This window comes from Oncorhynchus mykiss, chromosome 30 (assembly GCF_057628025.1).
Source record: "Oncorhynchus mykiss isolate SJ-2025 chromosome 30, ASM5762802v1, whole genome shotgun sequence".
Lineage (NCBI taxonomy): Eukaryota > Metazoa > Chordata > Actinopteri > Salmoniformes > Salmonidae > Oncorhynchus > Oncorhynchus mykiss.
Window position 1 is genome coordinate 15803503 of NC_143051.1, and position 15499 is coordinate 15819001.

Consider the following 15499-nt stretch of genomic DNA (forward strand, 5'->3'; position numbering starts at 1 on the left):
GGGCTATATTAAAAAAAATGATTTGATTGCCACAGATGTCTCAAGTTTTGAGAGAGGTCCAACTGGTAATTTTACTGCAGGAATGTCTACCAGAGCTGTTGCCAGAGAATTTAACGTTAATTTCTCTACCATAAGCTGCCTCCAACGTCATTTTAGAGAATTTGGCAGTACTTCCAACTGGTCTTACAACCGCAGACCACGTGTGGTCACACCAGATACTGACTGATTTTCTGATTCAACCACATACCTTTTACATTTAAGGTATCTGTGACCAACAGATGCATATCTATATTCCCAGTCATTTGAAATCCATAGATTATGGCCTAATCAATGGATTTAAATTGCCTGTAACTCAGTATGTATGTATGTTGTTGCATGTTGCGTTTACATTTTTGTTCAGTGTATTTTCCTAAATATTCACAGAGCCTTAGCACGGAATGTTTTGCCATAAGAGAACACATTTTACATTTGACAGCTTCCACAGGACGTAAACAAAGTGTATCACTTTATTACTTCTTACAAATTGTTTTACATTTTTCTTCTTCCCAAATCTGAAAGCATCAGCCTTCATTAGATTGTGACTTTTTTCAATTGACAAACTACAATGATCACAAGCAAAGTGTATCATGCTTTCATACATCAAAATACAGACAATACAAAACATACTGCATTTACTCTCATACGTAGATTGTGACTGTTTAAATCATTATATTAAATGAAAGTGGTCATCTATAGAAACCTGAGAAGAAACTTCAGTCTAGAGGGCTTTGAAAGGTGAGTGGAATATTCAACATGACACATTCAACATGAAACTCAGTCACCAATACAAGGCACATAAGCTCATTTTTGTACAGAGTTACTATTATTCCATAGTATAGAGAGTGATTGTGTCCCACAGCCCTATACTATATTTAGGCCCACCTGATCTGACCAGAAACCACTCAGGGCCCTAGCTATAGGCTAAACCACAGGGAGGTGTGTCTCTCAGTCTCTGTATCCCTGAGTGGAGTGCAGACTGCAGTCATGCTGGGGGGTGGTAGTGGTGGTGGTGGTGATGGTGCTCGTGGTGGTGGTGGTGTTCATGCCTCTGAACCAAGGGGATCAAGCCCCCAGAGGAGGAAGGCAGGCTGGACAGCACCACACTCTCTCGCTGCACATTGAGTAGGGTTCTGGAGGGGGACCCAGCCTCTCTGGCCCTGGAGCGAAGCCTCTTACTCTGGCTGTGCTGTAAGGGGAGTTGGGGCTGGGAGTATGGCTGAGAGGGGTGGCACCATTTGGAGGGGTGGTGGCCATGGAGCTTGCTTGATTTATCCCTACCCCCTCCTCCCCCTCCTCTGTCTCTCCCCACTGCCTTGGCTTGGCCCCTGAGAGACCTGAGGAAGGAAAGGCCCCTGCCTCTGGACTCTGTAGGGCCACCGTTCTTCCCCACCACCACTGAGCGGCGCTGCTTGTCTGAGCGGGCGTCCGGTCTGGGCACCTGAGAGTGGGCGTCTGCAGAGGATGGAGAACATCATGTTATACTGTCATTTCTCTTTGTTGAATGTCATTCATCTTTGGTGTATTTTCAGTAAAAACCATGTTGAGTTTAATGATCTGTGCCTCAAAAGTGCTGAAAATAAATGGTCATTGTGTACCTACCTGCATCGTCAAACTTGGAGGAATAGTTCTCTATCCCAGCTAGGTCTAAGTAGTGGTTCCTGCGTTCTGTGTTTTCATCCACACAGTGAAAAGTCCTCTCTGGGCTCCCTGCCTCCTCCTGCTGGACTTCCTCTATTCGGTCCCCTGTTCTGGAGCTGCTGGAGGGGGCCACCACCAGTTTGACCTTCAGGGCTGTGCTGTTACATGAAGGCTGCATGGCCGACGCATCAACCACCTCATAGATGGACTGCATGAGACTGGACATATCCTGTAACACAGAGACACACACAGACACCATTAGTAAGACTGCAGGGTTGACTTAATCTTAAGAGAAAACTCATAATGCGCAAAAGTTGCTTGTTGTAGCTGTGTGAAGCTACCGTACCTCATTGGTGACTTTACCACTGTTGTCAAAGTGATACAGTGTGAAGATCCACTCCTGTCGAGTGTCATCCTCCAACACCACATTGCACTCTGTGTCCTGTAACCATGAATAATTGTCACTTTTACGCAGACCCTTTTATGCGTTCTTACATTTTACAAGTGATCCCAGGAATTGAACCCACTAGCCTAGCATTGACGTTCCATGCTCTACCTACTGAGCTACAGAGGACCAAACACAACAGGTACCATATTATGATCATCAAACAAATCCCTGCCAGACTCTGTAAAGATTCTATAGATCAAATCCTTTTGTAGTTGTAGTGTATAGGATAGTAAAAGACCAAAAGCCACTCACATCAACATGGCTGTTCCTCTTCCTGGGCTGTCTGAATGGAATGTGAATGTAGCTCTCTCTCTCCTTCTCCCCTCCCTTCTCTGATGGCAGTACCACTGTAAAACAAACAAAGTACAGTGAGGGGGAAAAAGTATTTGATCCCCTGCTGATTTTGTATGTTTGCCCACAGACAAAGAAATGATCAGTCTATAATTTTAATTGTAGGTTTATTTGAGCAGTGAGAAACAGAATAACAACAAAAATCCAGAAAAACGCATGTCAAAAAGGTTATAAATTGATTTGCATTTTAATGAGGGAAATAAGCCTTTGACCCCTCTGCAAAACATAACTTAGTACTTTGTGGCAAAACCCTTGTTGGCAATCACAGAGGTCAGACGTTTCTTGTAGTTGGCCACCAGGTTTGCACACATCTCAGGAGGGATTTTGTCCCACTCCTCTTTGCAGATCTTCTCTAAGTCATTAAGGTTGAGGCTGACGTTTGGCAACTCGAACCTTCAGCTCCCTCCACAGATTTTCTATGGGATTAAGGTCTGGAGACTGGCTAGGCCACTCCAGGACCTTAATGTGCTTCTTCTTGAGCGACTCATTTGTTGCCTTGGCCGTGTGTTTTGGGTCATTGTCATGCTGGAATACCTATCCACGACCCATTTTCAGTGCCATGGTTGAGGGAAGGAGGTTCTCACCCAAGATTTGACGGTACATGGCCCCGTCCATCGTCCCTTTGATGCGGTAAAGTTGTCCTGTCCCCTTAGCAGAAAAACACCCCCAAAGCATAATGTTTCCACCTCCATGTTTGACGGTGGGGATGGTGTTCTTGGGGTCGTAGGCAGCATTCCTCCTCCTCCAAACACAGCGAGTTGAGTTGATGCCAAAGAGCTCCATTTTGGTCTCATCTGACCACAACACTTTCACCCAGTTGTCCTCTGAATCATACAGATGTTCATTGGCAAACTTCAGACGGGCATGTTTATGTGCTTTCTTGAGCAGGGGGACCTTGCGGGCGCTGCAGGATTTCAGTCCTTCATGGCGTAGTGTGTTACCAATTGTTTTCTTGGTGACTATGATCCCAGCTGCCTTGAGATCATTGACAAGATCCTCCCGTGTAGTTCTGGGCTGATTCCTCACCGTTCTCATGATCTTTGCAACTCCACGAGGTGAGATCTTCCATGGAGCCCCAGGCCGAGGGAGATTGACAGTTCTTTTGTGTTTCTTCCATTTGCGAATAATTGCATCAACTGTTGTCACCTTCTCACCAAGCTGCTTGGCGATGGTCTTGTAGCCCATTCCAGCCTTGTGTAGGTCTACAATCTTGTCCCTGGCGTCCTTGGAGAGCTCTCCCTTTAAGAGTGTGCTCCTAATCTCAGCTCGTTGCCTGTATAAAAGACACATGGGTGCCAGAAATCTTTCTGATTGAGAGGGGGTCAAATACTTATTTCCCTCATTAAAATGCAAATCAATTTATAACATTTTTGACATGCGTTTTTCTGGATTTTGTTGCTGTTATTCTGTCTCTCACTGTTCAAATAAACCTACAATTAAAATTATAGACGGACCATTTCTTTGTCAGTGGGCAAACGTACAAAATCAGCGGAGGATCAAATACTTTTTTCCCTCACTGTATATTCTCTTTAGCCTTTGTGTTAGCTGTTTACAGACGATAATACACACACTGTATCCCAGGTTTCCCCGACAAGCAAGGGGAATTCTTAGTTAAGATATGAACCATACCGAATCAAACAGGTCAATCATTGAGTAAGTCTAAGATGTTAAGTTAATGATGCATGCTAGACTAGAATCAGTGCAACAGTAATGTGATCAGCCTGATCCACTGAGCTGTCCTTTCTCTACTCACCCTGTAGGGGGCTCTTATCGTTCAGGGACTGCTCATCCTTCACTTCCCTTCTGCACAATTCCTGGAAAAAGAGGGAGGGGAGCGATGGACCAAGTGAGAATTAGGAGAGAAAAAGTCACAGAAGAGGGGGGGTAGAGATAGGGAGAAGGAGAAAGACAAGAAAGTTTAAATGATGTGAGAGCAGGTAATCTTTGATCATCTGGGGGCCTATTGTTTGTCATCAGCTGGGTAAATAACACTGTGAGAACCAGCTGGTGTTTTCAAGTTCACCTCAACTTCCGATAAATTCAATAAAACCATATGTGTTCTATAACTAATCAGATGTTATGCAGACACAGCTCTAAATCCACGCACACACATAATAGAACGCTAATTCGATATACATGTAGCTAGCAAATCAAATTCTATTTGTCACATGCAGGACCAGTAGTAATTAACTTCCCCTTTGGGATGAAAACTGTGCTTCTAATCTGCCCCCTGATCTCCTCCGCTCACTGGGACAGTGTGTTCTACAGTTGATGTACTGAGGGTCAGCAGAGAACCCCGGAAACTTGTCACGTGGGACCGAGTGGGGAACAGAAGGTCAAGACGTCACTACCCTGAACACAGGAGCCACAGACAGATGACTGACCTTCTCTGTCTGTGTCTCGTTTCTCATCTGATCTTCCTGAGAGATAAAATCTGCCAGGGTCTGTTTTCCTAACATTCGAAGAGCTACTTCTGATATCAGAGTCCATAAATGACTGACATTAGCTCAAATCTACCTCATAATCTAATGTCCAAGAAGCAGAAGACAAATGTCTATTCCACTTTCCAGCAGCATACCACCCTGCATCACACTGCTGGCTTGCCACTGAAGCTAAGAAAGGTTAGTCCCTGCATGGGAGACAAAATGCTACTGGTAGTGGTATTGGAAGGCCAGTAGGAGGCACTCTTTCCTCTGATCTAAAAAAAATGTCCCAACATAGTACCACAGCATGAGTCATAATACCCATAAAGCCTAGTGGTGAAACAAGGAAATGGTCCCAATTGTTTTTCCACCATTAATTTTCCCAATAGGGGATTTTAGAAACACTTAAAATAAGGGCTGTGTTTCCTGTAAATCCATGTAAATCTCTCTAGGACAAGCTGACTTTTATCAATAAATTCACCTGTATTTACCCCCCAAAAATGAAACGCTAATTAGCAGCTAATGTGGCTATGATAAAGAACTACAAATGCCATGATGATCTAGACGAGACTGCCGAATCGAGGCAAAGGTAAGAATCTCTCGATTAACTATCTAATGTTAGCTAAATTGAGTAATTAATCAACTGGCCCAATTTCTTTAAATTAAGAATTCTGTGAACTGTCTTGTGCAAGTTTTATATTGACACAATACCTGTTAGCAAAGGTGTCAGCTAGAGATGTGTGCAGGAACTTGCAGGGATTTGTAGTTTTGCATTAAATCTACTTTGATGCTAATTAGCATTTTTGAATCTGAGCGTAGAGCTGAATATATTTTTAAAAGTCAGCTTGTCCGAGAGAGATTGACATGGTTATTAAAACATCCGCCAGGGTAAATCTACACAAAACACAGCCCTTATTTTAAGTGTTTCTAAAATTTCGGATGGGAAAAACGACTGGTGGAAAAACTATTGGAACCATTTCCTTGTTTGACCGCTAGGTTTTATGGGTATTAATACACCTCCATTGCCAGGGCAGTGGTTGGGGATATTGCCCTGTGAGTGTGCTGTCTTTTGGACGGGACGTTAAACGGGTGTCCTGACTCTCTGTGGTCACTAAAGATCCCATGGTGCTTATCGTAAGAGTAGGGGTGTTAACACTGGTGTCCTGGCTAAATTCCCAATCTGGCCCTCATACCATCATGGCCACCTAATCATCCCCAGCTTCCAATAGGTTCATTCCTCTCCCCTGTAACTATTCCCCAGGTCTTTACTGTAAATGAGAATGTGTTCTCAGTCAACTTACCTGGTAAAATAAGGGTAAATTTTTTATAATTTGTTCTATTTTATTCTGTTCTCAGGGAGGGAATAAAGCACTGGAGAAAAATAGAACCTATACGGGTAAATTTACTGTAAGAGAAGGCAGGCAGGCAGGCAGTCATGCTCATGCCATGACCATGCCAGCTGTGACATCACTATATCCAGTAAAAGTAAATGCATTAAGTCACTCTTGGTATTAAAGTAATATCACCTACAGAGTTCCCATATATGTGTAGAACTGAGCGTCCCATATGGAAACAATAACACACAGTCTATAAATTTACTATCTTCAAAAACCCGCTGAGACTACAACCTATTTATAATGCCTATGGGCTCAAAGCGGATGTTAACTTCAACTAAATCCACTGGGTAGTTGTTGCTTGGTGAGTACCCACACTTTGAAACTAGGTGTTCCCTTGAACGGTGTTGAGCATATTGCATGTGCTATCAAGACCAATCAAGATCTGAGCATATGATATCCAACCCTCTGTTGCAACAAGTCAGAAACCATCCCTTCAAAAAAGGACAGTGAAAGCACCAAAACATTAGATCTATGCGTCTAACTGTCTCCACCACAGACATTCCCAGCAGCCAGCCGCCCACAGCTCTGACAGATGCAGATGAGTAACAAAGAGCCTGTGGAGTCTGAGAGGACCATGCTGACAGATAACCCTGACTGCTGATGGCTTCAACCAGCATACCAGCCAAACCCCTGCCATCGACCGCCACGCTCTGCCTGCTATGGACCCTTTCATCTGGGGTCGGGTTACCGACCGAGAGGGGAGAGGAGCGGGGGCCTTTTCCTGCACTCAACTGGGTGTCACCAAGCTTTGCATCCTGTCCTGTCGCCCCCTCTCTCCCACCCGCCTTTAGTTAGAGTCAAACGCAGAGCCCTGAGAAGAGAAGAGAACAGTACAGAGCTTTGTTTAAAACTTCTTGGCGCACCCATCCCATTAGTGGGATCATTTTTGTCAACATCCGCTGAATTGCAAAGCGCCAAATTCAAATGAAATTACTAAAAATATTACATTTTAATGAAATCACAAGTGCAATATAGCAAAACACAGCTTAGCTTGTTGTTAATCCACCTGGCGTGTCAGATTTCAAAAAAGGTTTTCGGCGAAAGCTATCCAAGCGTTTATGTTAGGACATCTCTCTCAGCAGACAAAGCATTACAAACAGCTAACAGCAGAGTAGATTGGTCACGAAAGTCAGAAAAGCAAGAAAATGAATCGCTTACCTTTGATGATCTTCGGATATTTGCACTCACGAGATTCCCAGTTACACAATAAATGTTCCTTTTGTTCCATAAAGATTATTTTTAAATCCAAAAACGTCCATTTGGTTGGCGTGTTATGTTTAGAAATCCACAGGCTCGAGCCGTCACGAAGGGGCAGACGAAAATTCCAAATAGTATCCGTAAAGTTTGTAGAAACATGTCAAACGTTTTTTTATAATCAATCCTCAGGTTGTTTTTACAATAAATAATCGATAATATTTAAACCGGAGTGAGAGAGAAAATGTCTGCTCCAAGCTGCTCACGTATGCAAAACTCTGCTGGCACCCAGCCATCCAATGACACGATGTGGTCTTTCTCGCTCATTTTTTAGAATAAAAGCCTGAAACTATGTCTAAAGACTGTTTACACCATGTGGAAGCCATAGGAAAATGAATCTGGTTGATATCCCTTTAAATGGAGGGAAGGCATGCAATGGAACAGAGAGGTTTCAGGAAAAACAGCACTTCCTGGTTGGATTTTTCTCAGGTTTTCACCTGCAATATCAGTTCTGTTATACTCCCAGAAAATATTTTGACAGTTATGGAAACTTTAGAGTGTTTTCTATCCTAATCTGACAATTATATGCATATTCTAGATTCTGGGCCTGAGAAATAGGCAGTTTCATTTGGGTACGTTTTTCATCCAAACATCAAAATTCTGCCCCCTACACTCGGAGGTTTTAACAATCTCTCTTCCTGCCAAACAATACCTGGATAGGTGGTTGATCATCTCTCTTCCTGTTAACCAATACCTGGATAGGTGGTTGATCATCTCTCTTCCTGTCAACCAATACTTGGATAGGTGGTTGATTGTATGGGGGTGGGGCTGTATGGGGAAGGATGGTTGCTTCATCACAGGAGTTTATGTGAAGCAGCTTCTGTTATTTACCTTTATGTATTTATTTGTTATATACATAATAGGAAGATAAGTCTCTTGAAGTTGGTATACAAGTTGATATTCAAAGAATGTAAAGGGGGTTGGGGTTGTTTTCAGGCTCAGGCAATAGTTAACGTTAAGTCAGAGAATAACCATTAAGAAGTTCTCATTTTCAGAGGTCTGGCCTTGCTCACAGAAACCAGATGTGAGTGATTTCTGGAGGAGGGGAACTGAGGGAGGGATTTGGATGTTGAGCTGTAGTTGGGTGAGGAAACGCTGGAGCCAGAGTCTATACAAGTACCTAGCTATAGAACTGGGCCTCTCTCCAACTGCCCAATCAGTTCTGCTGGCCATGAGGGTGGAAAGCAGTGGGAAATGTTCAGATCATTGTGGGTAGAGATGTCCAAGGGTTCTTACCACCTAATGATATGACCATGGTCTCTTTCTCTCTTTGTCTCCATCTGTCTCTCTTTCTTTCTCGCTCATCCTCTGTCTGAGCTATAGCCCAACAAACAAGGTGGGTAACCAAACATGAAAGGGTGAGCCAGCCACCTGAACAATCCAATCTGTGTTTGGGAAAATCGGTTTCCCTGGCTTAGAGCTGGAATGTTCTGGGAGGCGATTTCAGCCCAAATATAATCACAGTCCAGAATCTGAACAGTAGAATAATAAACAGAAACCTCTGGTACAACAAACAGGACAGAAACACCTTGGTGGAAACAATAAGAGGAGGACTAGAAGGAAGATTCCTTCTCCAAACCCAAGAGAATGACTGGCCCAGTTTAACCAACACTGTTGTTCCAAATAGAAATCCACACAGAGACAGTGATGCAAACGGCAATTTCGATTCTGATATGATTGGTTGCATTTCATCAGACAACTTTTTTTATACTTAGTGTTTGTACATTTTACAAACTCTCTGGCTCACTTGACTGAGCTGTACCTGATCCAAACCTGCCTTGGATAAACAGGTTTATTAATGAAAAGTGCCTTTGTTATTGCCTCAGGTGATATTGTCAACACTCCACCCTGAGTCATTGTAATTAAACAGAAACAGTATGTCAATATTGAGGTTAATTGTTCCACAAGTCTGAAATTGTTTAACATCCTGATGGAAATTAGGTTCTATGACCTGAGGCTGCAGGATGTTGACACAAGTGATCTAGGACATGTGACCGCTACAGCCTGGACACCCCAATGAAGGCATCAAAGTTGACACTATAATCAAGCTTCATTACTGAAAAGAGGATAAACAATTAACATAATCTTAGACAGCCAGACACACACATGAAGTGCCCAGGCAAATAACATAGAGTATACCAGTACACTGCAAACTGTAGCTAGCCAGACAGTTACATATGCGGTTGTGCCATGGAGCCGCTAATGGTGGAGCTGGAATACTGAATCACAGGAACAATTGAACTGCCATTAAAAAGGCGTGGAGGACCTGGGTCTCATTATAGAAACCTGGCAGGCTCAGCCTTTCTTTCCTAATAACAGGCTCCAGAAAGACAGCAGCATGGACCAACACTTCATTAACACCTCCTACCCACCATGAGTTCAAAATGACACTACAGCAGGCATTCAAAATGGCTCCAACAGGTCTTTCCAAGTGTTGAAAGATGATTACGAGAGAGAAAAGAAGACGTTCAAAATATGTGAGTAAGGCAGTGAGTGGTCACACAGTTAAGAGTCAAAGAAGAGTTATGAGCATCAAGATATTGTACTCACACCATGCTACATCTTCCCAAATGTGACCATCTCATTAACAGTACTAAGCCTACTTGTGAAGGTGTTCCACCCACAACCAGACACTCCGCCTACCAGACCTTGTCTCCCCCTGCAAGCACCAGATGTGGGGTTTCAGTGTGGCGGTAATGAAAGACCCTGCTGTTCTGGACAGCGGCCATATGCATTTCACACAGACATGACAGCCTCCTCTCACAGAGAGCGGGGGGGGGGGGGGGGGGGTTGCTTTGCCTTGGCTGGGACTGGGAGGGAGGGAGGAGCAGACCTGGCTGAGACATCATGCACATGTGATTCAGAGTCAGTGAACCCTAGTGCGAACACCAGTGTGGACTCAATGTGAGCATGAAGTGGTGACTGACAGTGTTAATCCTCAATGGATGGATGAATCAGGATGTAAACAAGACTGAGAAGGCAGCAATTCAAAATGTTATTTGTTGTTTACCCAGATGGTACAGTTGTTTACCCAGATGGCTGTGATTTATGTATAAAGATTGATGAATAAAACACCATGTATTAAATAGAGAATTGTCAATTTGCTTACCTTTGTCTTAGATAAGAAGCGATGCAGAAGCACTGCCTTCATCTTTTCATTAGGATTCTAAGCTCTTCCACTCTGGGCGGCTGTGGTCCATTCAGCTACCCTTTCACAGGAATCCACCATTCTGGTTCTTGTTAGCGTCATTATCCAAGTTCAAGCCTCTCAACTCTAATGACACACATGTGTCTGTGTTGCTTTCCATTTACAGGCCTTTCTGGGCCAGAAAGAGCCAGAAGCAGATGCATCATGAACATGGTCCAGAGAAGGATGCTAACCCCCCCAGGATGCAAAATACAAACTAGAGTTTGGTAAACAACTGACTGTTAGCATTGACAAACTAAAGAACTGTCCTAGAGAAGTAGGCCTATGGGGATTTAGGTGTGAGAAGGATTTGGCAGCAGGGTATTTTAATTTTTTATTTAATTAGGCAAGTCAGTTAAGAACTAATTCTTATTTACAACGACGGCCTAGGAACAGTGGATTAACTGCCTTGTTCAGTGGCAGAACGACAGAGTTTTACTTTGTCAGCTCAGGGATTCGATTTGGCAATCTTTCAGTTACTGGCCCAACACTAATCTCTAGGCTGCCTGCCGCCCCAAATATGGCTAGTGACTGTCTGATGACTCTCTCTCTCTCTCTCACTGAAAATCTGCAAACAAATGAAATGTTCATTCTATTTCAATATCTCTGGAAAATGCGTTGTACAGTACCTGCTTGAATCTGATTTTGTGGGTGTGGAGGTCCGTACATTCCAGCTCTCTCTGACAGGTGAGCACATTGGCAGCAAAACTACCACCTGGAAGAAACAAACAAATACAAAAATAAAGTCTATATCCTGCATAACACTATGTTTGAGAGACATACATTTGAGACCTTCCTAAAGGTGATTCTTACCTTCAGGATTTTCTCTGCGTTTACAGGCTATCCAAATTATGCATGGAATGGAAACATAAAAGAGAAAAATAAAAGATTGTTACATTTTGGTTATTAAGAGATGTACAGTAGCCCCTGAAACTAAATACTAAAAGATTGTTACATTTGGTTATTAAGAGATATACAGTAAGCCCCTGAAACTAAATACTAAAAGATTGTTACATTTGGTTATTAAGAGATATACAGTAGCCCCTGAAACTAAATACTAAAAGATTGTTACATTTTGGTTATTAAGAGATATACAGTAAGCCCCTGAAACTAAATACTAAAAGATTGTTATATTTGGTTATTAAGAGATATACAGTAGCCCCTGAAGCTAAATACTAAAAGATTGTTACATTTTGGTTATTAAGAGATATACAGTAGCCCCTGAAACTAAATACTAAAAGATTGTTACATTTGGTTATTAAGAGATATACAGTAAGCCCCTGAAACTAAATACTAAAAGATTGTTACATTTGGTTATTAAGAGATATACAGTAGCCCCTGAAACTAAATACTAAAAGATTGTTACATTTTGGTTATTAAGAGATATACAGTAGCCCCTGAATCTAAATACTAAAAGATTGTTACATTTGGTTATTAAGAGATATACAGTAAGCCCCTGAAAATAAATACTAAAAGATTGTTACATTTGGTTATTAAGAGATATACAGTAAGCCCCTGAAACTAAATACTAAAAGATTGTTACATTTGGTTATTAAGAGATATACAGTAGCCCCTGAAACTAAATACTAAAAGATTGTTACATTTTGGTTATTAAGAGATATACAGTAGCCCCTGAATCTAAATACTAAAAGATTGTTACATTTTGGTTATTAAGAGATATACAGTAGCCCCTGAAACTAAATACTAAAAGATTGTTACATTTTGGTTATTAAGAGATATACAGTAGCCCCTGAATCTAAATACTAAAAGTCTCACCATGTTTTGATTGGAGTTTGCCCATATTTTGTGGTATTTCCTCTTGTGCCTTGAACCTTCATCTATTTGCGCATTGATCAAGACATCTTCATCATCTCCCATTGATAACAACAAAGACAGTTGTATCCTGTATGCACCGATATGTCGTTTTTGCCATTAAGTTATTATAGGGTTGAGATAGACAAGAGGACCGAAGCTTCGTGAAAGTGCACACAAGTATGTTGGACAGAGAGAACTTGCGGAGTTTATTATGGAAAAGAAACGAATAATCAATACACAGAGGGTACAGCACATCCTGCTGGCCATTAGGGGAAAATATTTTCTCAATTTTTATTGAGCGCAAACAACAAATGAGCTCACAATGACATAATTTAACGCGTGCATGATGTGTCTTTCGTGTAAACATAAAATAAGAGCCCTTCATTATGCAAACGTTTTATTTGTTTAGTATCTAGATCGCTTTTTCCCTAAATAGGCTACTGTATATTGGGGCGACAGGTAGCCTAGTGCGTTGGGCCAGTAACCCAAAGGTTGCTAGATAAAATCCCCGAGCTGACAAGGTAAAAATATGTCGTTCTGCCCCTGGACAAGGCAGTTAACCCACTGTTCCCAGGCCATCATTGTAAATAATGATTTGTTCTTTACTGACTTGCCGAGTTAAATAAAGGATAAATTAACATATATATATTGCCACCCAGTGGTGTCTGCGTAATTTGCGCATATAATGGACCAGGGACTGAATGACCTTAGAACGCCACTTCAGTTCCTATCACCTTGTGATGTCTATCTTCTGAAACAAGCCCTTTCTGGTCAAAGAATCCTCAACATTCTTCATAATATTTCTAACCGGGTTGGTGAGACAAACGCGGTAAAAGCCTCCCACTCCCTAAATGTTCACTCCCCAACCCCTCTCACTCCACAATTTTTCACTTCCCAACCCTTCACTCCCCAACCCCTCCCACTAACCAAACCCTCCCACTCCCCAACCCATCCCACTCCCAACCCCTTCCACATTTCACTTCTCAACCCTTCACTCCCATCATTCTTATCCCTTCACTCCCATCATTCATCATTCAGCTCCCCCCATCATTCTCATGATGGGAGGAGCTGATGTCTCTACTGTCTCTACTGATGTCTCTACTAACCACCAACCTGGAGGAAAAGATGGCCGACTATGACGACAAGAACTCTTAAGAGTGTTCGCTGGCTAGCGGTAAGTCTGTCACTCTTTCCGTTTCCCCTATAGTTTCCATGTCACATTAGTGCTATTCATACCAAGGCTCTGTTGTTGATGACAGAGGTTGGTGGGGGTTGTGTGATGAATTGTGTGTCTTCCACATTGCTGTATACTGATTATTACTACAAGCTGCCTTTCAAAATCATCAATATGACCACTCCTCTTTCGTTGTTTTCAATCACATATTACCATCCTGTGTATTAAGTCCACTCTCCCGACACACCACACCAAACTCACTCCTCAACCCCTTAATTCTCCCACAGATTATACCGGAAGATACGGGAGTCCTGATGGACCAGGGCAGAGGTGGTGACCAAGACCAACATGACCCGGCGCCAGAAGACCTGGAAGAACCTGACCATGGACACCTTGGAGAAGCTGGCCCTTGCCAGCACAAGAGGTGATGGCAAGGGCCAGGACAAACTATGCAGAAGAACATGGCTGCCTACAGGGAGATATGGCAGGTGTATTTCAGACCACGTGTATGTGTTTATCCACAGTATAGTGGAGGGGGTGCACAGCCTGTCGTTCAACGTACAGCAAGAGGTGATGATGAGGAACCATATGACTGCAACCCTCCAGGACAAACTATTGAATAATAATATTGCCACCGGCCATACTGGAGACATCCTGTCCACCTTCATCACCCTGGAGAAGGTAAGAAGGCAGTGGACATGGCACTATTCCCCATATAGTGCACTAATTTTGATCAGAGCCTTATGGGTGCTCAATAGATTCAATGACTCTTCCTGGAGTTGTCTATAACCTTATATTTACAGTTATGTTACTGTCAGTTGTGTGTCAAGGTCATCAAATCCAATGTATTTATAAGGCCCTTTTTACATCAGCAGATGCCACAAAGTGCTTAAACAAAAACCCACCCTAAAACCCCAAACAGCAAGAAATGCAGATGTAGAAGCACGGTGGCTAGGAAACACTTCCTAGAAAGGCAGGAGCCTAGGATGAAACCTAGAGAGGAACGAGGCTCTGAGGGGTGGCCAGTCCTCTTCTGGCTGTGCTGGGTGGAGATTTTCAGAGTACATTGCAATTAAGGCTAGATTGTTCTTTAAGATCTTCAAGCATTCATAGATGACCAGTATGGTCAAATAATAATCACACTTGTTGTAGAGGGTGCAAAAGGCCAGTACCTCAGGAGAAAATGTCAGCTGGCTTTTCATAACCGAGCATTTAGAGGTCGAGACAGAAGGAGCAGTAGAGTCAGTAGAAAACAGCACGTCCAGAAGGTAGCACATCCAGTGAACATGTCAGGGTTCCATATAGCCATGGGGAGAGCAGTTAAAACTTGAGCAGCAGCAAGACCAGGACTGTGGGCAGCCAGGAGTCATCAGGCCTGGTAGTCCAGAGGCACGGTCCTAGGGCTCATGTCCTCACCTCGAACAGAGCATCCCCTCACCTGTTCCAGCAGGGGGGTATGCGTCATACAGCCATGAGGCTGTCCTTTGACAGCCAGCTGTCCTACCTGTCAACTTCTACACATGTGGATGTGGGACACAGTAACACTCCCAGCACACACCACAACACTGGCTGAACACACCTTTAACAGCCATTTGGCTTTACTGATTAGCTGAAATGATCTCAAAGAAAATGCTAGGTTTCATGGTTAAGTCAGACTGTATGCTTGCTGCACACATTTGCACATGCAGATCAATGTTGACCATGTACTGTGAAATCAAGGGGGATTTTGTTTTTTTTATAAAAAAAGATTGGAGATTTGTGGGGGGGGGGGTA

At 42.9% G+C, this 15499-nt stretch overlaps 1 protein-coding gene across 2 annotated transcripts; it reads right to left on the reverse strand.

Annotated features, from left to right (window-relative positions):
- Nucleotides 1-488: 488 nt before the first annotated feature.
- LOC110488004 (protein naked cuticle homolog 2) lies at nucleotides 489-12765 on the reverse strand. Of its 2 annotated transcripts, XM_021559949.3 has the most exons (8): nucleotides 12514-12765; nucleotides 11551-11577; nucleotides 11367-11452; nucleotides 4230-4290; nucleotides 2378-2472; nucleotides 2024-2119; nucleotides 1639-1906; nucleotides 489-1491 (listed from the first exon to the last, which is right to left on the reverse strand). In XM_021559949.3, the coding sequence occupies exons 1-8, from the start codon at nucleotides 12536-12538 to the stop codon at nucleotides 1022-1024; spliced, it is 1128 nt and encodes a 375-aa protein (XP_021415624.2). In that variant the 5' UTR covers nucleotides 12539-12765; the 3' UTR covers nucleotides 489-1021. The 2 variants fall into 2 exon arrangements, with proteins under 2 accessions (XP_021415624.2, XP_090083758.1); XM_090227632.1 differs by lacking the exons at nucleotides 11367-11452; nucleotides 11551-11577; nucleotides 12514-12765 and adding an exon at nucleotides 10660-10799.
- Nucleotides 12766-15499: the final 2734 nt, after the last annotated feature.